This window comes from Rattus norvegicus, chromosome 5 (genome assembly GCF_021556685.1).
Source record: "Rattus norvegicus strain SHRSP/BbbUtx chromosome 5, alternate assembly SHRSP_T2T, whole genome shotgun sequence".
Classification (NCBI taxonomy): Eukaryota; Metazoa; Chordata; class Mammalia; order Rodentia; family Muridae; genus Rattus; species Rattus norvegicus.
In genome coordinates, this window is record NC_141538.1 from 78899581 (window position 1) to 78926619 (window position 27039).

At 41.3% G+C, this 27039-nt stretch overlaps 1 protein-coding gene across 8 annotated transcripts in view; it reads right to left on the reverse strand.

The window, feature by feature from the left end:
* Positions 1-15041, reverse strand: part of Ecpas (Ecm29 proteasome adaptor and scaffold) — a 111920-nt gene extending 96879 nt beyond the window's left edge. For 2 of the 8 annotated variants that reach the window (NM_001431169.1, XM_087548921.1), the window contains 2 exon segments: positions 7460-7563; positions 14237-14571. In NM_001431169.1, the coding sequence (NP_001418098.1) occupies positions 7460-7481 (22 nt within the window). In that variant the 5' untranslated portion in view covers positions 7482-7563; positions 14237-14571. 8 annotated transcript variants of the gene reach the window in all.
* Positions 15042-27039: the final 11998 nt, after the last annotated feature.

Here is a 27039-nt window from a genome sequence, read left to right on the forward strand (position 1 = left end):
GCCAAAAGTCCACCATGACTTTATTTTGTACCAGAAGAGTCAAAAATATCTGGAAGACAGTAAAAAATCTACAAATAAACCCGTCATTATAAAAATAGTAGAATATGTTCTATAGAAAAGAATTCATGAAAGTTGAAAAGATAAAAATCAGGTGGAATGTGAATAAAAATAAGATGGAATATCAAAGATAACCAATAATTCCCACAAAGTTAGTCACTCTACTACATCTTAAGACTTATTATAAAGTTACAGTAATTAAGAGTCTATATAACAAAAATATTTAAGAGGAACAAATCAACAAACTGAAATAGAGAATACAGAAGATAACCAGAAATAAATATCATAAAAAATACTTTCAGGTAAATTAATAATATGGATTAAAAACTAAGGTATTTTAAACATTGAATGAAAATCTGGAAATGAAAAATTCAAACATACTCTCAAGCACAGAGCATAAAATACCAACAAGATATTTTTTAAAAAACTAGTTCTATAAAGTAAAAAGGGAAAGGAGTACATTATAAATATCTTGTATGTTTTTAACTTTAAAAAAAAAACTGAATACAAATACTTTAGAGAACCAAGCTAGATACAGTGACTCACACATATAGGACTCCAGAGAGCTGCCACAAATTTGAAGCCAGTGTAGTGAGTTCCAAATATGCTGTCCCAAAATCCAAAGAAAATCAAGGAAGGAAAGAGAAAGAAAAGATAGGCAGGCAGGCAGGCCGTTGGGTATAGCACTTTGTATAGCACGCATGATCCTGGAGGTGGAAGGAACAAATCTTCTAAGAAGAGCTAAGGACATATGCATAAAACCATTCATAGTCACAGGGTCAATAGCAAGAGTGAAAACTGAAAGCAACCAAAAATCAGTCAACAGGAGAGTGGATTAAATGTAGCGGGTCACAAGTGATTAAAAACAAGAGTCATATTTACATGAACAATAGTACTATGTTGGAAAAAAATCTTAAGATCATAGCAAGAAAACAAGTCAGAAAGATAGGCGTGTACAAGGCACTTGTACTTATAGAAAGTTTCTAAATGCAGAATGTATACTGTTCATGATATAAACACTACAGGAATAAATGACCATGTCTAGGAGAGGAGGGAGAAGAAATATACAAAGGGGGAAAGAAAGAGCAATAGCAGAGGACTTGAATGATCTCTACAATTTTTTTAAAAGAAAGGATCTGAAGCTAGTAGAAAAAGTCTCAAAAATTATGAGAGATAGAATACGCATGAGTCAATTAAGTAGGGGTAAAGGACGGTAATAGAGCATTTGCTTAACATGTTCTCAGGGTTCTATCCCTGACAACACAACTCAAACAAACTCAAGTCTTCACCATAGTTCTCCACAATTTCTTCTTAATATTCTTGGATTTACTTGAAACATTTATTTTAAAGATATTATATATACACAAAAATTTTGTTTATGTTTACATGTATAAAAGAGGGAAGAAAATGTATCATTGACGTTTCTTTGTATTTTTAAATTTCGATAACAATAAATTTCTTTATTTAAAAAGTACAGAACAATTAAAATAATTTCTATTTCAAGAATAAGGAAAGAATCTTAATCACAGAACCTTTAAAGAATCTTAAATGTAAAAGAATAAAATAAGAGTATTTGGTCTAAGGAAAAGTACCAAAACCTTTAGAACTACTTTAAAGCGTAACTCCCCCCCCCCAAAAAAAAAAATTTCTAGTTCAGCAATGCCAACTATTATATCCATGTAAGGAAAAAGATATAAAGATATATTTCTAAGTCATACCATTACTTGTGGGGAAAACACAAAAAGAATGGGAAAGGGTAACCTTTTCAGGACAACCTGCTATCACAACACTCCTCATAGATTATGCAAAGAAAAAAAGCATACTGCCTGACATTTGTTTAATTATTAATTACTTCAAGAGCATAAAAGAAAACAGGTATTTCTGAGTGATAAGTCTGTTTTTATATAATTTTCTAATGAAGACATCAAGTTTTATGAATATGAGAGTAAATGTCAGAATATAAATGAGGGGCTCTGGAATGTAGCTTAGTGGTAGAACACCTGCCTAGCATGTGTAAAACCTGAGTTCAATACCCAGCACAGAAAAATAAAAGCTAAAACAAATATTAGAGGTCTTAAGCTGAGCTTGGAAAAGAAGCTGAGAAATACCTAGACCATGTCCCAGCATATAGCAAACCAATTACCACCTAAAGCTGCAGCATATTTTTAATTATCTGGTTAATTACCACAAAAATATCCTAGACTATAATAAAATAATTTATGAACATCTTCTCAACAATAGTTACTTTTTTTAAATTTTTGTATGTAAAATGACCATGGGGTCTTTTGGGTCTCAGAAAAACATGATATAATATAGATATTTGTATTTATAGATGAAAATAAAAACTGGAACTCATGACCTAACACGCTTGCCAAAGATAACTAAACGAGACACAGAAGTATCTCTCCCACAAACCATTATTCAAGTAGGTAAAAGTCACTCCACTTTATATGAGATGAAAGGACCTACAAATCTATGTTGATCAAGATTACAAAGCTATTACCTGGCAGTTCATCTCTGATCACAATGTTCCTTCCAGTGTGCTAAAATATAGCTTGGTTTCAGCAGAAAAAGAAGACAGAGAAGATACTAAATCCTGAGACAACTGTATACAGCATTCATTTGACCTTGACCACAGCCAGTATCAAATATATCAATCAGGACAGATCTCTGATGCAACTTTCTTCAGGTATTCAGAATTGGGATTCAAAAAAAAAAAAAAAAAAAAGTCAAGCCTCCTCTGACTGGCTGAATCTAGAATCATAAACTACAAATATGATAGATATCTCAACCCCATCCTATCAATCACAAAATCAGAGAAAGTCGAACTGAAGAAAGAATGGCATGAAGGCTTGGAAAAGCTGAAAGAAGATCTGAACAATTTCTAGCTGAAATTCCAAGGCTCTCCGAAAGGTCCCTCTCTGTTCCTAAGTATTTTGATTCACTGCAAGTACCATCTTGGTTTAAGCCAGCGATCAACTTGATCCAAATATAAATAAAGACCTTGTAGAAGAAAAGAAAAACACCTCCATGAAGTACATTTAAAAAACATGCTACCGATGCATTGTAATTAATATCAGAAAGGGAATCTTTCCTGGGAGTAGGCTGTCTAGCCTAGACAAACATTTACCTATGTACGCTATCACTCCCCAAAGCCATCCAAATCCCTGTTTCTTACATATGCCATACATTCTCCCAGCCCAAATGTTTTGAGACATCCTTGCTCTAGCTCACTGTCCTCAAATTCCAGATCTCTTCCTTCCACTTCCCAAGTACTAGAATCGAAATGTGTGCCACCACATCCAGTTTATCCCAGTCCAGTTCTTTTGACCAAGCAAGTCACTCAACATAGTGCACTCTCCCAAATGCACTAGACCGCTCTTCTGTCTACACATATCTAAATCTATCCTACTTGCGGCCCAACTCATAAGCTACTCACTACACTATACACACACACCATTTTCAACCTGGTCCTATGGGCTCACTATAGTCCTTTTCTGGGTAGGATACAAAGTACAGAGGCTTAAAAAAAATTCAGGAGGGAAGAGAAGAAATCTATAACCCAAGGTTGACTTCTACTGAGTGTAATCCTACACAACACATGCACATTAGAAACCATCCTATGGCCACATTTAAGTCTCTTAACAACCCTATTAGATGTAACTTCAGAACCCACCAAAATCATCTAAATAATTATTAGAGAGACAAGTAATTGCAACTCTCTGTTGAGTAACCCACACCCACACTTTTGTCTGTCTTATATTTTCACTGAGCACCCCTCTTTCTAACGATTCCCATGATTTCTTCTTAATGAACTCCAATTCTGTTCATACTGACTCCAAAAATTCTCTTCTGTGGGCAATTCAAATCTCCCAGCCTCTGCTGAATGCAGCTACAGGAGGCATCCTGGAGCTGTCTCAGCTCAACACCCTCCCAACACCTGCCCCATCATTTACATTTTCTATACTTCTGATGATCACCATCTTTTGCTACATATTCTGTAACTGCTCAATCTTCCCTTTTCTAGACCAATTTGATCAGACTCTACCCTACTGCATGCTTATGCCTCCATCTTCTTCCAGCTTATGTTCAGAACCTATGACTGAGTCTCTTTTAACCAAATACTCAACTCAGCTCCTTTAAGAAAGTAAATGCTCAAATACTGGTTGAATGCAGAGAATAGTAATTCTTTATGCATTATGAAAGCTATTTAGAAGTTTATGCATCTAACAACTGTAATAAGAAAAGAAACTGGTGATTACTTATAATTAGGATGAAAATGAGACATGTTTTAATGCCATGACAAGAAAGTAAGATTCCCTGTTATGTGCCAAAGCTGTACTCATCCAAATCAGAGGAGTTACAGCAAGCTGTTTCTACAGCAAAAGGAAAAAAGAAAAAGAGGGAAATGACAAGGGGACCAACTGAAGCATAGAAAATCAAGTGCTCTAAACACAAGGCTGCCCTGTAACTTACCTCAGCTTCAATAAATAATAATAAATATTTCTTAGAAATATTTAAGAGTAAAGAAAATAGTGAGTGTATGACAGACACTCACTGTTGTGAGTTGATTCTTGTGTCAACCTGAAATAAGCAGAACCCAAGCAGTGTTTTCAAAAATGGGAACCTACAAGCTAAGAAAAATTGAACTAAATTATACAATTGGAAGTGATGATCAAGACATGTAAAGAAGAGACTGGGAATCTTCAAACATTGAAAACCATTTTTAATTATTTTGAGGCTAAAACTGAAAAATAAGAAAGACCTGACTGATATGATTATTCTCTTATAAATCTAACTAGTTCTAGTCCTGAAAGTCCACTCCATCTGTTGATTCCTAAATACCACTTTAAGTCATTAACTGTCACTCTGTAACACCTGCAGGACCCAAATAAGGACAGCAGGGTTTTTCTTCATAAAATAATACTAGAAATCAGAATTCCCATCTTCATTCCTAAGATTTTTTAAAATAGAAGTTTGCCCCTACTCCAGCCTTTTTAAAAGGAACTCAACTAAATGCAAATATACTTTTTAAAAAACAAATGCCAAGTGCTCCTGTAGAAAGCACAAATACAATAGTATATTGGGAATAAGGAATGACTGAATCCCAGAATGAAACAATCTGTCAGCTCCTGCAAAAGCTGCCTACCTCTAGCTAGGACAGTCTGAGGGGACCGGCATGGCCCTCCTTACCTATGCAGCACTTCTAGTACTCCTGCCCCGCAGAACTAAGGCTGGCAAAGCATGTTTGTCTCTCTGTCCTCAGGGCCAAGACAAATGCCCAATTAAAAATGCCCTTTATAGTTATTTTCTCCAAACTGAAACATTCCCTCATAGAGAGGGGGGAAAGGATCTTAAGACTTTGGAAGCTAATGAAACTTTGGAGGCTCAAGAGCCCAAAATGTTATGCTATTCCTTCCCCAGTCACATAAACAGTAAACAACTGCAGAGAAAAGAGGAGTCATCTACACAGCTCTTTGCTCAATTTTCGTGACAATTGACATTCTTTGCAATGAGCTCTCCTTTAAGTCGCCCCTCACCCAGGCTCCAGTAGGAAGCACAGATAAACTCCTTGTTTGGCTAAGCTCAACTTGGGTAGAATTTCTTTAGTTTGCCACTGGTACATGTTAGGGGTGGATAGATATTATTTCATCCTCAGAAGTCATGGGCCTTTTTATCTACAAAACTAGTAGCAAACTCCTTAAGCAAGGCAAAGTTACAAATCTATTTCCTGGTATGTATGAAATCCTTGCCTTCTGTATAAGATGCCAGACTACTTTAAACTCCCTACCAACTCAGTAAGATCCATAAAAAGGCATCCCTCTTCTTGCTCACCTCAACTCCCTACAAGTTTATTTCCTTACTGCCTTCAACTTCTCACCTCTTCACACATACACATAGGAAAGAAATCATGAAGGCAGTATGACAGCTGGACCAGATGATTTGACAAGAGTCCTCATCAATTTATGAGATGCAGTGAGTTAAGTACCAGAGTCCTAATAAACACTCTTAAGTTTACAAATACTCCTACCTCTAAAAAGGCCTTCCTCCTCAGAGCAAGCAACTGGCAGGAACCAGGTAGAAATTAATTTTAATAAGGTAGTGAGCAGAAAGATCACTTTGGCTTACAAAAGCAAGTTTGAGGGAGATACTACATAAGAATTCAGGTTGCATAATAGTCCAATGCAGAAGAGTTAATATCCATCAAAAGCAGTTAATTACTTGGAAGAAAAATGCTCATTTGGATGTGAAAATTTCTGAATTTTTTTGTTTGTTTCTTTGCTTGAGTTTTGTTCATTAAGGCAGTATCTCACACTATAACCCCAACTGCCCTGGAACTCATTATGTAGTCCAGGACGGCCTCAAAGTTGTGGTAATCCTCCTGTGTCTGCTTCCTCCATACAGGGATTACCACACAGGCATGTAACCACCATTCCTGCCTAAAAAGTCACAATTTAAATCCTAGCACTTGTGTTCTGGACTGCTTGTCTTCAGTATATCATAAAAGTATTATACATTTCTCATGGTTCCAAAACAAAGAATCTAGGGTGGAATAAGCAATGTGCTCATTGTTCTACTAAACAGGTCTCCAACCTCCCAATTTTTATTCCTCCACATACCACAGAAAAAGATGAGAAACAGCAAAAATAAACCAAATTTATTCTGAAGTTGAAATCTGATTTATAAAACATTCCGGCCCTCAAAATTCCACTTAAATGAATTAGCCATTATATACTGTATTTAGCAGTATACATACTAAAGTCATAAAATAATAGTTAAATTAGTCTAAGAATTATAGAAGATAGGCAGGCACACAATAGACTTTTGGACTGAAGTTACTAAACCGCAAGTAGTCACTAGTATTGAATTCATGGAGTTTCAAAGAACTATCCAGTATTATCGAAAAGCAAAACTTTGTAACACTAACAGAATAAAACAGCTCTTAAAAAAAAAATCACAGTACATATTAAAGTAGCAGAATCAGGAATACCCAATTACCATAAAGATGCCTCCTACAGTACCTCTTTGTCAAAGTTAAAATAATTGATTCCATAACAATGTTCCTGAAACTGTAAAATGTTTTTTGTATAGCAGATCACATTAGTTATAAACTGTCATTCATTGTTTCTACCTGTGCACATTGCTAACTAATAACTTCAAGTTTTAGATTTTTTTTCTTCTTTTTTTGCTCATTCTTTTATATTTATCACCACAGAGAATAAAAGTATCAGACACATACAAACTAATATGAACTTCACTGGTTGTCTCAGGTTACTAGGAAAGGAAAAAGGAAAAATGGGGGGAAAAGTGAAGATCTTAGTGGAAATTTCTACCTAATAACCTATGCATTTTTAAATCTGCTATAAAAATGCACATATCCTCAGGAACTAAATCTACTAACCTCTACAATCAATGTGATACATGGTTTATCCAATCTTGACAAAAGTCCTCTGGATCACCAATGGTATGTTCATCCACTCGTACATATGCAATTGTATAAAGAATCTATTATTTAGAACACCAAAAAAAATACAATTAAGACTTGTACACAGAGCTACCATTTTAAGAAAAATAAGCACTTTTCATTTCTTGCTAACATCTTTGATGCCCTCCTTTGCAAATAGAATAAGGAAAAATACAGTGATTATCAAATTTGGTGAAGAAGGGTATTGCATAAACAGAATTTGAGCCTACTTAAAGCTTCAAAAAATATACTGATAATAACTGACTAAAGATTTTAAAACTCCAGTACTAATTCAACATGTAATTATCATATAAATATGTGCATATCATAAGTATATTAAAACCTTACATTAAAATCGAAGGAAGTATCTCAGTTACACAGTGGTTTTGGAAGAAGAGGGTTAGTTAGCCAGTACACATGTTACCAGAATGTAACTGAAAAATATAAATGCTTAAGTACTTAGGAAGTCAAAACACAAGGATCAAGAGTTTGAAGTCAGCATGGGCTATATAGTGTGACTTTGTCTCAAAACTCAGGAGAAAACAAAAGTTAATAACAATAACTCCAGGACTTCTCCCAGGACTTATTAGCTCCTTGAATATTGTCATCTCAACCCTCCCTACATATTCACAGGCTCCAAAGAGCTATCTTCAGAACAAGCCATCCATTCCTATGAGCCCATCATCCCCACCTCTTCAAAGCTTTAGAATCAAATTTCCCACATGGACCCATGTGCAACCCATGTGCCAAATACTACCAAGTTTTTAACATGCATCATGCATCAATTCTTCCCATTCTTAGAACCCTATAAGCTTGTTTTGTTATAACCCTATTTTACAAATGGGAATACCAAGGCCCAAAGGTAGGCAGTTTTGTGTTCAAGGACACATTAACCAAAAGTGATAAATGGATAAATTTGAAACCAGCTTTGACTGTAATTTCAGAATTACCATCCAAACCGTTCTTCTTAAACTATTCAATAAAGATTTCTCCAGCATTCATTCATTTGTTGACTATAATCTTATTTTTGTTTCTTCTCCATTTCCAATTCTCTAAGTCTGCCTAAAAGCTACTTTCTGCCCCATTTCCCTATCCTACAGTCTCCAGTTAGATTGTACCTAATTCTTCCCTCTCTTTAATAACCGTCACCTATACAATAACAACCCAATCATTTCTACAAACTTTAGGACTCCAATTAGTATTATCTCCTTGCCAAATCCATTTCCACTGTCTCAATTCAGACCCTGCATTTCTTTACCCGTTTTGATCCCCTCCTTGTAATCTTGTGCTTTTGATCTGTGGATTCTTGCAATTAATTATTTCACCACCATCATCTGTTATCCTTATAAAGCAGACCTTCTCCTGCTGTGTAACAGCCCTTTCAGAACTCTGCTGGTTCTCTACTGTCTACAGAACTAAGTTCAAACTCTTTACATTGGTTGGCATTTCTATACCTTGGCCCCATCCTAACTTTCTAGTGTTTTCTGTTCTTGCCTTTCCCCATACCGAAATGCTAGTAAATTTAGATTCCCAAACTGTTTATACAGAGCACTTGCACATATAACTATCTTAACACCACCATGAGTATTTCTTGCCATCACTCCATTTTATGAGAAAGAAAGGATATTCAGAAAAGTAATTTGTTCTAGATCCCAAAAAATGAAGGCACTATTTACCAAATCTCAGACTACCAAGTTTATTTCTTTTCCTAGTTCTTCATACAGCCACAGAAAACACATCTTTATTCCTCTCATATGACTTATTTAGCCTTTTTCTTAAAATGCATGATTATCGCTCTTCTTCCATGTTTCAATTTAAGCGATTATTCCTTAGACCCTAGAATACTATACTCATTCATTGAGGTTTCCAAAGACCCATATTAAACATTTTTCATATCATGCTTCATATTAGCTATTTATACTGACAATATAAATCAGTGTCTAATTAACTATAAGCACTCTGAAGACAAAACCAAAAATTATTCACTCAATCTTAAAAGTCTGCTTACTGAATTGGGAAATATGTATATAAAACAAATAATACAAGAGTCTTGGTTAGGACTAAAAGGAGAAATCAACAACTGGATCAAACCATCTGAGCATACTAGCACTGCCTACAGTTTTAACACCTATCTTCTGAACAAGACCAGTATCTCCATGCCAACTGTTGTCATTGGCCTTTATTAAAATTATTGTTTACCTGAAGCATAATTCAAAAAGAATAGAGTAGTAATAAACTGTGGGATAAGAGAGAGTGAGAGAAAGAGAAATCCTGTAGTCATTTTCCATTTTAACTTAACTTCCTATTTGCTTAAGTAACCAAAATTCAATGATATGGGCTTGACAGCCTTTTTACAAAGTTCAACTCAATAGTCTATATCTGTGATTACAATGATTAGCTTTGAAGCACTATTTCTGTATGACCAAATAATTAATTATTCAACTACCCAACTACATACCAGCTTGCCACATACCCTCTAAAAAAAACCACTCTGAAGATTGCTGGAAATGTTGATTATATGATACCACTAAGATTTCACATGGCTGTGCCTAAGATCAAATTAATCTTAAGATTATATGTTGCTTCTTAAAGAGTGTCTATAACCCAACAAAGATCAGGTTTGAATGCCGCCTAACAGTTATAAGCCAAGGCCATGAAACTACTAAGCAGTCGTTCAAGCAAAAACTCTTGAGTCCTTTCTTCCTATGTCAGGAGCACCTCTCCCAGCTACTCAATCAGTTACAGTGCTGGTTTTTCCATAAACTAATAAAGGATAATGTTAGAATAAAATCTAGCTATCTGCCCTCTACTGAATTCACTCCAATTGCAAATATGAGCCTAAATACAAAGAAAACCAGACATAAGTAATTACAAACTAGATTTTAAAAAACACTTTTAATATGAACTAATTAATCTCTCTTTCCACATACTATCCAAAAGTACATTCTGCTCATCAAACATAGAACACTGGCACAATAGAAGCTTTCTCCAGCATACTCACCCTGATTCTGATCCTTACACAAGAAACTAAAAGAAAAAAATTGAAAATATAACTACTTCTTTATAGTATAACTGTAAGGAAATTAACCGCTGACAGAGCAGAACTGACATAATTTTTTAAATCAAAGAACCTAAGTTCAAGCCCTAACTATGCTCTAAGATAATGGTACCATTTGGTTGACAGCACCAAACTCAGTCACTCAGGAATCAGTAAGTAGGTACAAACTAGAGGACCTCTCTAGAGTACAAGAGAGTAGTTACTCTCAAAAAAAACATTAGTTTTACTACTATTCTGTTATAACCATATGATTTGAAGAAAAATATATGATTTAAATATTTTTTTAAAAAGAACATAAAATCTAACAAAACTGAAGACTATCTCGTCTTCCTACCTTTTAGTCACTTCCAAGTTCAAAGGTCTATATCATTCAATCAACCAAAGGCTGGGCATGGTAGTCCATGCCTGTAAAAGAGCCAATAGTTTGAGGCTAGCCTGGACAATATACTCACACCCTGTTTCAAGGGGGGTGAGGGGAAAGAAAGAAGGGATAACAGAAGGAAGAATGTAGTGAATGTCAGTTTTGCTACTCAGGAGCTCCTACAGTGTACTATGGCAATATAATTAAAAGTGGCTGTGTATATGAAAGATAGAGGACTTAATGTAACTGAACAATATGCCACCAGGTGGGGTGTGTGTGTGTGTGTGTGTGTGTTCACTTTCAGTTTCTCTGAGTGTTGCGTTCCATAATAAACTAGTAGGATAAAAATCGATGCTGCCACCCAGAGGAATGCTATTATCATGTATTATACAGAAAGTCAGACACAGTAGTAACAGCCTGTAGTTAGTACTAGTCCTAGCATTCTGGAGGCTGAGGCAGGAAGATTACTGGAGCCAAAGAGTTGGAGACTAGCATGTGCAACATAACAAGCCCAATCTCAAAAACAGTAAAATACCACCAGATGCCTTTTTCTTGGAGCCCTCAAGGCACCTTTACTATTCATCTCCTCTTAATACTGTCATTCTTACCGAAAATAAAAAATTGCTTCTGTGGACCGGAGGGGGGAGGGCCGAGGACTCTTGCTATTTACTTCAGGTTTACCTCAACCTATAGTCACTCTGGCTTCAGCTTTATAAATGCTTGGGATTGCCAGAAATGTTACCATCCTCATTTGATATATCTTAACCTGTGTACATGTATATGATCTCCTTATTCTATGGTACCAAATATCAAGTCTTTAATCTCTCCAGAATAAAAACAGAGGCTAAAGCAACACACTTCTTTGGTAATCTGACCAAAGAAAACAGAACAGCTAGAATTGGACAATGTGTTCCTAACTTAACATTTGCTGCTAATGTCAATAAATCCCTTAACCAGAAATACTATCAGCATTTTAACAGGTACCTGATATACAGGTACAGACTGTAGATACAGAAACACGTGAGCCACTCCAAATTGTTAATTCTTTCTCATTTTCTTTCCCATCTCTACCAGTAACTGAAATGTTAATTTAGTTAGTGTTACAACAGAAACCCAAACACCATGAGATATATCAATTTTAAAATATATATTTTTTATTCCTGATTAATATCAGATGACCTGATATCTGCTAAAATGGTACCAGTGAGAATACAGAAAACAATAATTATTGGCAATGATATGGAGCAGTGAAAGCCTTTATGCAATGATGGTGGGAGTGGGAGTGGTTACAGTCACTGAGAAAACAAATGGCAGGCTGGGAGTAAGGGTAACTCGTGGTAGGGCACTCGCCTAGTATGTGAACATTCCTGTCTTCAATCCCCAGAGCCACAAACGACAAACCAAAAAATGGCAGTTCCTCAAAAGTTAAGGGTATATTCCCAGAAGAACCGAAGGGAGGACCAGAGCAGCATTATGTATGACAACTAAAATTTGAAAGCAACTTGTCCATAGAGAGATGAATGGGTAAGAAATGTATTACATGCCAGGGTGCATTATTCAATCTTACAAAAGAAAGTCATGGCAGATGTTACAGCAAGGACAAACTTTGAAGGCATTATATTAAATAAAAAAAAACAACCACACGCCAAAACAAGCACAGTGAAAAGTTAGCTAGGGAAGTTCAGAGACAAAAGCAGAAAAGTAGCTGCCAGGGGATGCAAGGAAGAGGAGGGAAAGGAGAGTTGTTTAACAAGTACAGAATTTCAGTCTTGCAAGATGAGGAATTCTGAAGATGGATGAAGGTGGTGATCAAACAACAGAGCATATGTACACAATGACCCTGAACTACACACTTAAAACATGGTTAGATGATAAGTTTTGTAATGTGTATCTTACCACAATAAAAATACTGAGAAGTAAAATTGAGAAATTGGTCTCTTCAAAGGTCAAGTGGTGATTCCACTGGGACTGACAGGCAAACACTCAACGTTGTGGCTACCTTACATCTACCTTTCCTCACCCTGAGACCTCATCTTGCTCTCTTCAGATTCTTCTTTCTTCCCAGAGTCATACCAAACGTTTACTTCAGCAACTAGTACTCCTGCTCCACCAGTTCAAAGCAGCAAGGAACTTAATCCCTCTAAACGTTTATGCCTCCTCTTTAAACCAAGGATAATTCCTACCTACCTGTCACACAAGGTTGTTATGAGGGCAAAAGTGAGATCACATTCATAAAAGTAGCTTTCAACTGCCAAGCACCAAAGAAACATGAATTAAGTTTAACTACTTTCACATGGCGATTGAGACGCTTTAATAACATAAGCTTCACAAACATAAGCTTACAACACTTCACCCATCCCGGCATTTAAAATATACATCATTCCCAAATAGCACCTTTCTTCTTTAGTCTTTACTGAAGGGCAACATGGGGGGGGGGGTTGCTCTTAAATACCCTAAAGCGTTTGAATTAACCACCCAAAACGAAATAAATTATTCTACATATTCCATGAAAATTGAATATTTATGACCCCAGAATAGGCCGACAACATCCTAGAACTACACTTCCCACAAAGCATAGAGTGGAATACTGGCAGCAGGCTGGGCGGCCTGGCACTAAGAGTGACCACTGCTCCCAGAGAGCTTGGATCGTCATCCCATGGAAAATTGCAACGCTTGGCATGGAGTGGGATTGTCTCTCCTTTCTGACAGCTCAGTCACCCCGCGTTTTGGGTCCTTTTTTTTCTACCATTAACAGCGGCCCTATTGGTCTTTACTGCTTCAACCTGAAAGTCATCTCCTATCTGTGACCTTTCTGCTGATTCCTTGGACGTGAGGGGGAAAAGGCACCCTCTCTCCTTCCCAAAAGCTCCATTTCCAGAAGTCGCCCGTCAGTCAGAATCTGGGGACATGCGGGGGTCAGACGGAACGGACGGGTGGACACTGTCCAACCTAGGGCGACAGGCCGCACGCCAGCTCCGGTAGCAAGTCAGGAGACCGGGATCCCCCAGAGCCCGGGCCGAAGCAGATTTCGAGCAGGGCTAGCTATGCCCAGAGCTCTGGTTTCAATTTCACGACGTGACAGTGCAAACCTGAGGCCTACAAGCGCCCGCGGCGGCGGCTCGCCCGTTCGCCCGCCCTCCCGCCAGGCCCAAGCGCCCGAGCCCCCTGCACACCGAAACCACCGCACGCCCTCTTGCCCGGGCCCCGCGTCCCACCAGCCTCCAGTGTCTGGCCGGGCCCGGCCCTGTGTGGAGCTGAGTCCGGCTCGCGGCCGCAGGCTCTGCGCCGCACTTACTCAGCTCGTCCTGGGAGGCGGAGGCGGCCGCCGCAGCCATGTTGCGCCCGGGAGCGAGCGAGGGAGGGGCGGACGGCCGGCGAGGGGGGCTCGCGGCCGTCGCCGTGCGGTGTCGCAGGGGCCCGGGGCCGCCTTGAGTCTCTCACGCGGGACGCGCTGCGCCCTCGAGGCCCGCCCGCCGCCTGCGTCCTCCGCGTTGCGAGCGTCGCTCTCGCCGCGCCTCGCGAGCTCACGACTCGGGAGCTCCCCTCAGCCTCGCGCCTCTGAGGAGCCGCCGCCGCCGCTGCCACCCGTGCGGCCAAGAGACCGCGCGGCGGCTCTTCGGCACGGCGCCCGGCTTGCTCGCCTCTTGCCGGCTCTTATATTTAGAAAGAGCTGAGCCATCCTCCCCCTCCCCCCGCGCGCCCGCCCTCGCTCGCTCGCGCCTCGTCCTGCCCACCTGCCGCCGCCAAGCTTCCCCAGCGCGGAGCGGAGACGCGGCGAGCCAACCCCACCTCAGCCTCTTCCCTCAGCCGCACGCACGCGGCCTCTGACCTGAGTCGGAGCCGGTATCCATAGCTCGGGATGCTGCGGCGACCAGCGAGGTGTAGGATGGGCCGGGCCTGAGGAGACCCGCGGCCGCTCCTGAAGAGCCTGTGGGCGGCCGAGCTGAGCCAGAGAGCTTCCCCGAGGCGTGCGGCCCCGGGCTCTGGCGTTGAAGGTCTGCGGCTGTCACGTCCGCCTGGCCGGAGCTGAAGGAACACGCGCCCGGACGGAGGAAGAAACGCGGACTCGGAAAAGTAGAGCGGGGCTCGAGTCGGAGGAGGAAGCCCCGCCCTGCACCTCGCGCCCAACTTCTCGGCCAGCGAGCTGACTCAGGCCGAGCCTCCGAGCAACCCCGAAGTTAGAGCACAGAGGGACCTGCACCGAGAGATCGCACTGAGGGATGCCCATCTAACAATGTTAGCCTCCCGAGCGAGCTGCGAGCCGGGAACCACGATATTTGAGCTACCAAGACGTGGTTTAGATTCCTTCCTCTTAACCCGAGTTTAGTGGAAATCCCGACTTTTAACTTTAAGCCTCTAGTTTATCCACGAGGTCTTATGGTCGTGTACAGCTGCAAAATGGAATTCAAATCAAAGGATTATATGAATACGAAGAAATTAGGTCCAGATCAAATGCTTTTTTTTTAGAGAAAAAAATAATAGAGACCCTAAAAATGAATTGAAATTGCATATATTCCCCCAAAATGGACTCCCCAGGGCTCTAGCAATGCCTTGAAATTTGAATGCATGTGTTTCCGAATGTAACACAGACAAGTGCGAAATAGCAACAAACACCAATGATATTACTTCCTGTAGTAATTTTACACTTACAAAGAAATTTACATTATCTTTCTTCCTGTAGTAATATTACAGTTACAAAGAAATTTACATTATCTTTATAATTATCATAAAAAATAATCCTTTCTCTTGTTCAGATACCTCATCCATCTCATACCCAAGAGAAAAATTATGAAATGTAAGATTTGTTGATGTTTCAAGACCTAAGGTACAGCACCAGGTACAGTTTGGTTCATAGTGATAAAACATGGATATGGGGACACACACACACACACACACACACACACACACACACACGCTCCTTCTCTAATGCTTGTTATGCCAGATGCTGGACTTTGGGACAATAATTGGATCCTCAGAGTCTGGCCTAATCAGAGGTTAATGATGATTGCACAGTTTCATTGCCCATGGAAAAGCAAGAGGTTGGGCTAATTGAAGGAAGTATGTCACTGGAGGTGTGTCCTTAGGGTCTGTGTTGCAATGGTCTCTTCCTGTCATTGCTGTCTGCTTCCTGTTTGCCATGAGAGGAGCTGCTTTATTTCACTACACACAGCCTGCCATGTGTCCAGCCTCACCTCAAGTCCACAGCAATGGAACAAAGTGACCATGTGCCAAACCTCTAAACCTGTGAGCCAAATATAATTTTACTTGTTTTAAATGGTCATTTTTCACAGTGACAGAAAAACAAACACAGGTGGGGATCAAGGTTCTAGGTAAATGTTTTCAACCCCCACAAACATTTTTCAACATTAATTCAAAGAACTATATTACCATCGTGTTTATTAATGATTGGAGAGTATATTTACCTTCTCCCCACCCTTACTCCCATATTCCCCAATCTGGTGCTACTCTCCCTCCTGGGGCCTTGAAACTGACTATAGATTTACATACTTCTCTGAACCTCAGTCCCTTTTTAGTGGACATTCTTGCTCTTTGGTTCGGTATTTCTTCCAAAATAAGTGTGCAGTGGTCATTAATGCACAATACTGAAGTACAGAAATACGTCTCTCCCCTCCCAGTACCATTATCCCCTCAGTTTACTCCTCAGAAATAATTCAAAACTTGTCAGCACTTTGATGCATACACACTCTCCTAGTTATGTACTATAGGAGAGCAGTCCAAATGTCGTGAAAGGCTGGCCAAGGGTCTTTTTGATTCACTTAGATGTTCAGAGATGGCAAAAATAGATGCTAGAGACAGCTCAGCCTAAAAGCATGGTTGCCCTCCCAGGGGACCCTTGTTCACTTCCCAGGGTCCACATGGCAGTTAACAACCATCTGTAACTCAAGTTTCACAAGATCTGACTAACCTCTGTGGGCACTGCATGCATGTGGTGAACAAACATACGTGTGCAGACAGAACACCCATACACATAAAATAAATAAAATCTCAAAGTGTCAAGAGTAGCTTCCTTAGTGTTAGCCTTCCTGAGCTCTTGAGCATTAGAAGCTTACTGACTCAGAGGCATATAGTCCAGCCCTGAGACCCAGAGGTGTATGACTGTAAGTTTTAAAAGCCAGAGGCTTATACTATACATGTAAGTGCTCAGGTCAAAGCAAGCCTTAGTCAGGGGTCTTTTGCTCCAAAATTGCTCAGCCAGAGACTTGGAACCTTAGGAACTCAGGTCAGAGGCTATCACTCTAGGCACAGAACCCAGCAGCTGGTGTTACAGCAGCAAACTTCAATTATCAGGACCCTTGGCTCTGAACCCTGGTCAGCTCTCTCTACAAGTCTTCCATGGAAGGGGCTTTCAGCCTCACTGACTCAGCTCTTCACGGTTCCTTACCTTTGGGCTCTTCTCTCTACAGTTTCCTGCCATGAGCTGCTCTCTGAAGCTCTCCAGCTACTTTCTCATTCCCGCTGCTGCCTCCACCTCTTCTGTTTAGTACCCCTGCTCAGGCTGAACACCACCCCAGTGCTGTCTTCTCTCCATGCAACAAGTTCAGCCTGCTCTACCTGTAGTAAAGACTGTGTGTGGGCCAATGAAAGGTCACTCTAGAGAGACTTTTATAGGAGCCTAATATGATACAGAAATAATACATGGAAAAGAAGCCTTCAAAACTGACCCCATGAGACTAAGAAGCAGGCTGCTTTTAGAGCCAGAAAGAGGGTGGAGCATGTTTAGGAGCAGCTTCTAGCCCCACCAGTCAAAGCTTTGTGTTTAGCAATCATGACCTAGTTTGTGTGTGTCAATTAAGAGCTTTTTGCTGAGTCACCAGGGAACGTGTTCCCCTTGGCCTAAGCAGACATAGCCCAAGATAGGTAGCCCCATCAAAATGTCACTGAGACTTACCCTGTTGAAAGTGACGTCTCCGAGAGCTAGTGCAAGCTGACTAGGATGGACAAGCCTAAAATGAGACCTTTAGAGCATATATCGTCATAATGGTGCTCAAAACTACAGCTGAATGTCCTCGGTTTCAATGCAGTATTCAAAGCTGCCAGGCCACCATGATAGCTATCCTGCCGTAATCCCCTGAAAGGGACGGCTTGACTGACATTTCCTAGTCGAAACAGTCCGATACCTGGGAAGAGCCTTAAGAGTTGTCTGTCAAATGGCGAGAGGCGCAGTCACGACAGCTTTGGTCATTTAAAAGGAGAAGATATGAAAGAGTATTTACATTAAAGGCCCTTCACGAACCAGCACCTACCTCACAGCGTTTAATGTTACTCAACCTCTAGTAAAAGGAAGCTCAAAGAGATTTGAGTGCCTTGAGTCCCCAAGGTTAGGGAAAGTGTCTTTCCTTAATTTCAGGTGGATCCTTTCATAGCCATGTCGAATAAAAACCAAGTAAAAGATGGCCACTATCTTAGTCGGTGTTTCTATTCCTGCACAAACATCATGACCAAGAAGCAAGTTGGGGAGGAAAGGGTTTATTCAGCTTACACTTCCACATTGCTGTTCATCACCAAAGGAAGTCAGGACTGGAACTCAAGCAGGTCAGGAAGCAGGAGCTGATGCAGAGGCCATAGAGGGATGTTTCTTACTGACTTACTGACTTACTTCCCCTGGCTTGCTCAGCTTGCCAAGAACACCATCCCAGGGTGTTCCCACAATGGGCTGGGTCCTCCCACCTTGACCACTAGTTGAGAAAATGCCCTACAGCTGGGTCTCCTAAAGGCCTTTCCACAACTGAGGCTCCTTTTCTGTGATAACTCCAGCTTGTGTCAAGTTGACACACAAAACCAGCCAGTACAATTGACCCTCTTGTCAACTTGACACACAACACATCACTATTAAGTCTCAACCCTTACTTTTTTATTCATCCCCAAGATCTAAATAACTTTGAGAGTCCCGCAGACTTTACATATTAAAAGTTCAATCCCTTTAAAATATCCAATATCTTTTAAAATTCAAAATCTCTTAACTATGGACTCCGCTAAAATACTTTCTTCCTTCAAGAGGGAAGAATATCAGGGCACAGTCACAAACAATCAAAAGCAAAATCAAACTAACTGTTCAACGTCTGGGATCCACTCACAATCTTCTGGGCTCCTCCAAGGGCTTAGGTCACTTCTCCAGCTCTGCCCTTTGTAGCGCACACCTTGTCTTCTAGGCTCCAGATGCCTGTACTCCACTGCTGCTGCTGCTCTTGGTGGTCATCTCATGGTACTGGCATCTCCAATACGCTGGGGTCCTCTGCTGCAACTAGGCTTCACCAATAGCCTCTCACAGGCTCTCTTCATGGTGCCAGGCCTCAACTCCTTTGCATGACCCCTTCAGTCCTGGGCCATCAACTGCAACTGAGGCTGCACCTTCACCAATGGCCTTCCATAGCCTCTCACAGTGTCCAGCCTCAGCTGCTCTTCATGACCCCTTCATGCCTTCAAAACCAGTACCACTTGGGTGACTCTTACACGTTGGCTATCTCTGGAAAACAGCCTCTTTGTATTCTCAAACACTTCCCAGAAGATCTCACCTCAATGATGTTGGTCTCTTCTTTTTTTTCTTTTCTATTTTTCGGAGCTGGGGACCGAACCCAGGGCCTTGCGCTTGCTTAGCAAGCGCTCTACCACTGAGCTAAATCCCCAACCCCGCTGGTCTCTTCTTAATCACCACTAATTTCTTAGCTCCAGCTGACAAGTATCAATAGTTCCAGTACTGCAAAGGTTTGCTTTAGTGTTCTGGTATCTTGTTAATCACAGCTGATTCTTCAGCCCCAGCTAACCAAAACCACAGAATCTTCACAATCAAAACAACATAGCCCTGACAAGAGTCTTTAATCTTCCCTATGAAATTTCAGAAGCCAGGCCTCCATCTTCTGCACTGTTCTTAACATTATCTTCAAAGCTCCTAACATCCCAATAGCTCTTCTAGCTCTAAGTTCCAAAGTCCTTCCATAGTCCTCCCCAAAACCTGGTCAGGTTGTCACAGGAATACCCCACTATGCTGGTACCAATTTGTCTTAATCAGGGTTTCTATTCCTGCACAAACATCATGACCAAGAAGCAAGTTGGGGAGGAAAGGGTTTATTCAGCTTACACTTCCACATTGCTGTTCATCACCAAAGGAAGTCAGGACTGGAACTCAAGCAGGTCAGGAAGCAGGAGCTGATGCAGAGGCCATGGAGGCGTGTTACTTACTGGCTTGCTTCCCCTGGCTTGCTCAGCTTGCCAAGAACACCAGCCCAGGAACGGTACCACCCCCAATGGGCTGGGTCCTCCCACCTTGACCACTAGTTGAGAAAATGCCTTACAGCTGGGTCTCCTGAAGGCCTTTCCACAGTCGCTGAGGCAATGTTAGCCTTTAGACAAGAATAATTAGCAACTTATCATATATGGAAATTCCAGTCTCCACATGTGCAAATCACCGGCGTGTGTGTACACTGAGATTTTTAACCAGAGCAGTGGAATCTTGTTGTACATATTATTGTGTGTTATCATCATACCAATTAAAACCTCACAAGTACCCTTTCCATATCACTGATAATAATCATGGTTAATAAAGTGTTAATTCTTCCTGGTACAAAATGAAGTATTGGACTCATATACTCCTCTCAACAGGTTTATGAAGTGGGATCTTTGTGGCACAGAGAGATTCAGGGACACAGCCGCAGCACCACAAACTAGAAAGTAAATGAGGAGTGGAGGCTTGAGTCTAGACAGTGGATTAGAGTGGTTTGGTTTTGTCTGGCTGTGTTGTATTCCGTTGTACCTGTACTATAGCATGTTGTGCTGTGTTGGAATGGCCCCCAATGCCTGGTACATACTAAACAGGCTTCTACCACTGAACTATGCTGTCAGTACTCTGAATATATTTGTTTTCTTACTTGATTCAGTCTGACTAGTTAGGCAGCCCTAGAGGAGCACTCTGTCACAGGGATACAAACTGAGCTCTTATTCGGAGGGAAACTTGTCTAAACCAGGAACTCACTGTTTAGACCAGGCTGGCCTCCACAATTTTCTAAATCAGAGTCCCCAGAGCTGGGATTACATGTGCTACCACACCTGCTCACACCCATATTCTTACCCACTATAACCACAAAGTACAGAACTATTCATTCTTTTAAACATCTATATGGTAAATATATAACAAAGTATATGTTTAAATTGTCCTTAGGGTCTGGCTTTTAAATTGTGCTTTCAGGGCTTGGGGAATGACTGAGTCAAAAAAGTGCTTGTTGTACAACCATGAGAACCTGAGTTCCATCCCCAGCAACTACATAAAAAGCCCAAAGCACGGGATGGGTATATAATTTCCGTTACAGGATAGGCAGAAAGAGGAAGTTCCTGGGGTTTGCTGGCCAGCTAATCTACTAAACCAAGAACTCCAGGTTCAGTGAGAGACCCTATCTCAAAAACAGTATGGTGGAAAATGACTGAGAAAGACATCTGCCATTGAACTCTGACCTGAAAACTGACACATGTGCACACACACCTTCACACACAGATATGCATACACACAGATAAGCATGCACTTAGGTTCATAATGTTTACTATCATGAGCAATGCCATCAAAAAGTATTCTTTATGCAATTATGTATGTCTATATTGGAGAAATACCTTCTAATGGGAATGGTAGGACCTTTTGTACATTTACATAGGCCTGTACCTCATCACCACTACCTGTGTGCACATGCGTGCAGGCACACACACATAACTGTAGGCCTCTCTTTGCCAGCGCCAGTTCTGAATAATGACACAAAGACCTACTATATTTACAATAATAAACATAGTTATAAGATATTTATAATAGCTTAGGCACTATAGCTGGGCAGATTATTAGCTATTCTAGCCCGACAATACTGCCCTGGCCAGTATTGTCCTGGCCAAGTAGTGTCCCATGTTTCATTATCTCTCAATCTTGGTCCTGGTTCCTGCCTGCTCCTCTGCCTCCCTGCCCATGTTTCTTTCTTTCCTGGTCTCCCTGTCTCTGCAGGAACTCCTGCCTCCTCCTCTTGCCTCAGCTCTTGGCCTTTCCATTCTTTTTTTAACCAATCGGGTGAGGGAGGGAGTGTTTATGAAGCACTGAGACAGATAAGACTCAACAATAGCAAAGTCTGGCCTGTAATCAGATCTTTGCTGAATCAGAAATCAGCATTTATATAATATATAGACGATCTTTGCACCCTGCATAAAAACATCACCCCAATGTCTCTACCTTCCGGTCTAATAAAAGGCTCTTCCTAAAATATCAATAAACTATATACAGCAAGAACAGGTATGAAAACTATCAGGTAAGAATTATATTGACAATGTCCAGTACATTTGCATGGCAACTATAGTGGTTTGAATAAGCTTGGCTCATAGAGAGTGGCACTATTAGGATGTGTGGCCTTATTGGCCTTGTTAGAAAATGTCTATCATTGTGGAGGTGGGGCTTTGAAGTCTCATATACATGCTCAAGTCTGGCCAATGTGACCCAGAGCCTCCTACTGACTGCTTTCAGATCAAGATGTAGAACTCTCAGCTCCTTCTGTAGCACCATGTCTGTCTGGACACTGCCATGCTTCCCATCATGATGATAATGGACTGAACTTCTGAACCTGTAATCTATTCCCAATTAAATATTGGCCTTTATAAGAGCCTTGGTCAGTGCCTTCATAGCAAGGAAACCCTAAGTAAGACAGCAACACTGGAGAAAGCATTCTAATGAGACCAATCCTATCTTGGTGAGTCCAAGGTTCTATACCTAAATCATTTTCTATCATAACTTACATTTATCAGCCTATAAATATCTTTTTAGACCTTAAAACATGTTCTTAAATCCTAAACAATTTAAGCTTAATTATGAGACTATAACTATCTAGTCCTCAACCCTGTCAGAGACCTGAGATGGATAAATATTATCGGAGTAGACAGGAAGTGCAGAGTAAGCAGCTTCCAAAACTGCAGAAATGACAGAGGTTGATAGCTAACCTGTACAGTCAGCCAAGGTTCCTCTGTAATGTTAGAGCATTCAGTTTTCAGGCTTCTGGCCCTTCAGTATATCTGACAGACTTACCTGTGAAGCAGGAACATGGAAGGACTTGCCTACTTAGCAAGCTGTGGCAGTCAGCTTCCTTGTCCTGCTTGTCCAGAGCTTGGACAGCATGCTGTCAGGAGTTGAGGCAAGGGAAGGGCACTTTCTTGCCCAGTGGCTAGCTTTGCCACATTTGAAGAATACTCCACAGGGGGGTTCTCTGGTGCCCATTATCTTCTTTGAAGGAGAATGGGGGTGCTGCCAGGAGCACCTGTCAAGAAAAGCTGTCAAGAAAAGCCTTGTTAATAACAAAATCTTTAGACGCCACAGTCCGTAGATCTCTGAAGTATTTGAAGAGCTTTTGTCTATCTACAGTTCATCTGAATAGGCAAACATTGCTTCTTTCTAACTATTTACTATCTGTTTAACTTTGAAAACTTGTACAGGAGACTGAAAATGGTTATATCTGTAGTTATCTAAACTAATACAAAACATGAACACAAGTTTGATTGACTGGTGTAACTAATTTTTTCAAACCTGATTTTTAATGATGGTTCTTAAATGCTTTAACCTCCCTTGTAGCCCACCACTCACCAGAGGTAGTGGGAAAGGAAAGCTACAGGGAGTGGAGCTGTTTAGAAAGGTTCTTTGGAGCAGCTCCCATCTGTGTTGACTGGAAATCGGCCGTTCAGTTCACAGGTTGGCCCATGCAGCTCCATCCACTCGCAAACACCTCACAGATACACCAGCAGTCAAGACTGGTAGAGTGTAGATAGCAAACATGAATCAGCAGGGGTGCCATGACCTAGCAGAGACAGCCAGGCCTCAGCCTCTACACAGTTGTGCCTCTCTCGGTGAAGCAAAGTTCAGCAAAGACACGAGACCCACAAGCATTGCACAGCTAGCTCTATAAGTAAGCCTAGCTCAGCCTTGTCACTGTCCATCAAGTTGTACTTATACTCTCTTCAAACATCACATGCTCTCCATGTGTCTTGCCACAGCACATACATCTGTCCCAGCTGACATCATTCTTCCTATCAACCCAAGCCTGAGGAAGTGGCCAGAAAACTGCAGTACACCACCAGAAGTTTTTTGGTGTATTTCTCTCTATGGAGTCCCAACTAATGGAGCTCAACTACACAACATAAGGCAGACCAAGACATGCACGTCCTTGGCAAAAAATCCTTCAACTCGTGTTCTTTCACATGCTTGCTTTAGCAGAACATCCTTTCTCTTGTGTCTGTGTCATGGTTTGAATATGCTTGGCCCAGGGAGTGTTACTATCTGGAGTTGTGGTCCTGTTGGAGTAGGTGTGTCACTGTGGGCATGGTCTTAAGACCCTTACCCAACTGCCTGGAAGTCAGTCTTCCACTATCAATCCAGATGCAGATGTAGAGCTCTCAGCTCCTCCTGCACCATGCCTGCCTGAATGCTGCCATGCTCCCACCTTGATAATAATGGACTGAACCTCTGAACCTGTAAGCCAGCCCCAAATAAGTGTTGACCTTTATAAGACTTGTTTTGGTCATGGTGTCTGTTTACAGCAGTAAAACCCTAACTAAGACAGTCTGCTTCAGTGAAAACATTCCATCACAACTCTGCCTTAGTCTTTCACCAGTGTCCACTTCAGGAAAACATTGCTTCATGTGTTTCCCAGCAAAACACCATTCAACACAACTGACTTTCCAAAGAACCCTTAAGTTTCCATTTCAGACTGACCACAAACTTGCATTTCTTAATTATCCTAATATTTTGTAACCGTAACTTTCAGGGACTAGAACTTTACATTACATCTTTAAATTAGTTCCATAAGTACAATGCCTAAGAGTTGAAACATGCATGCATAGCGTGCTGCAGCAAAATGTAACCTTAAATTTCTATCAGTATACAAAAGTCCATACCGATGTAAAGTATTGACCTGTTAATGCTCTTTAGTTCAAAAGTAGATTCAATAGTTTGAGTGATTTATCATGTCATCCCTATATCCCTTTTCTCTCTTTTCCCTATATCCCTTCTTCCCTCTTTTCTCTTAATACTAGATAGGAGAGAAAGAAGGATAGATGAAATAAAAAGGAGAAAAAGATTCCTGAAACCAACCTCCTTGCCTTTGTTCCTGCCTGACCGAGACCATTAACAACTTGCTGTCAACCCTTCTTCCTCCTCCCCCACCCCCTTAACATCCACCACACATCAAATGACCAAAAACCACCCACCCACCTCTTGGGAATGGGACATTGTTCTCATAAAATTGCTTCCTGCTGCCTGGGGGTTGCAGCATCTTTTGGGGGCCGTAAGAAAATTGGATAGATAGTCAAGTCCTAAGAAAGCTGGCTGTAACAGTGGCTGTCTAGTGTCTATGTGATGGAAAAGTCCAAGGCTTTAATTGCAGTCCTGACTGGAACAGTCTGTGAGACTAGACAATCTTAAATGGCCATTTTGAAGTTGTTCTGTATGCAGATATTTTTATTCAGTTTACATCCCATCACAGCCCCCTCCCTCCTCTCTTCCCAGTCCTTACAAATACCATTGCACCCTTTCCTTCTCCTCAGAGAAGGGGAGCCCCCACCATGGGTACCACTCCACCCTAGGACATTTGGTCCCAACAGGACTAGGTACATCCTTTCCCACTAAGACCCAAAGGTAGGGGAGAAGGGGATCCAATGGTAGGCAACAGAGAACAAGACAAGCCCACTCCACTTGTTAGGGGACCCACATGAAGACCAAGTTGCACATTTGCCACAGATGTGTAGACAGTCTAGGTTTGGCCCCTGCATGTTCCCTGGTTGGTGGCCCAGGCTCTGTAGGACCCATCGTCCCAGGATAGTTGATTATATAGGTCTATGTTTGGTGTCCTTGACCCTTCTACCTTGCTCATTTCTATCTCCCATTCCTCTACAAGATTCCCCAAGCTCTGTCTGATATTTGGCTGTAGATCTCTGCATCTGCCTCCAACCTCTCAGGATGGAGAGGCTTCCAGATGAAGGAGAGAGTTATACTCAGTTCTTGTCTGAAGGCATAGCAGAGTATCATTAATAGTTTACTCTTTCACATGGCATCCATCTCAAATTGGGGCAGTCATTGGTTAGCTGTACCCTCAGTCTCTGCTCCATTCTTATCCCTGCACATGTTGTAAGCAAGACAAATTTGGAGTTGAAGGTTTTATGGGTGGATTGATGACTCCCTCCCTCCTCTGGAAGTCCTGCATGGCTATAGGAGGTGGCCACTTCAGTCTCTATATCCCCCTCTGGTAGGAATCTCAGCTAGAGTCACACCTATAGACTCCCTATATCCTCTCCTTTCCCAAGTCTCCAACTAGAGGTGACCCTGCTGATTTCCATTCTCACTCCCAGCCTTCTCCCTCCCTCCATCTCCTCACACCTAATTGACATCCCTGTTCTCTTCTTCACACAGTTCCCCCTTTCCATCCACCTCCTATGACTATTTAGTTTCCTCTTCTGAGTAAGGTGCACACATCCTCCTTTGGGTCTATGAATTGTAGCATGGTTATCCTGCACTTATATCCACTTATAAGTGAGTACACACTACACATGACTTTCTGGCTCTGACCTCACTCAGGATGATATTCACAAGTTCCACTCACTTTCCTGTAAAATTCATGAAACCTTTCAGGAAATAGCTATTGGAGGATTCTGTGAGGCTTGATCACCTGAGTGGCTTGTCTTCTTTGACGTTTGGTCCTTTTGCTCTGTAAACTTTTAAAAGTAATATACATTTCTGCATTAACACACTGTGATGGTGAATATGGTTGGCGCATGGAAGTGGCCCTATTAGGAGATGTGGCCTTATTGGAGCAGGTGTGGCCTTGTTGTAGGAAATATGTCACTATGGGGGTGGGCTTTGAGAGCCTCCTCCCAGCTGCCTGAAAGTCAGTCTTCTATTTGCCTTTGGATCAAGAACTTTCAGCTCCTGCATCACCATGTCTACCTGCAAGTTGCCATACTTCCCGCCATGATGATAATGGACTGAACCTCTGAACCTGTAAGCCAGCCCCAATTAAATGTTGTCCTTGTAAGAGTTGCCTTGGCTATGGTGTCCCTTCACAGCAATGGAAACCCTGACTA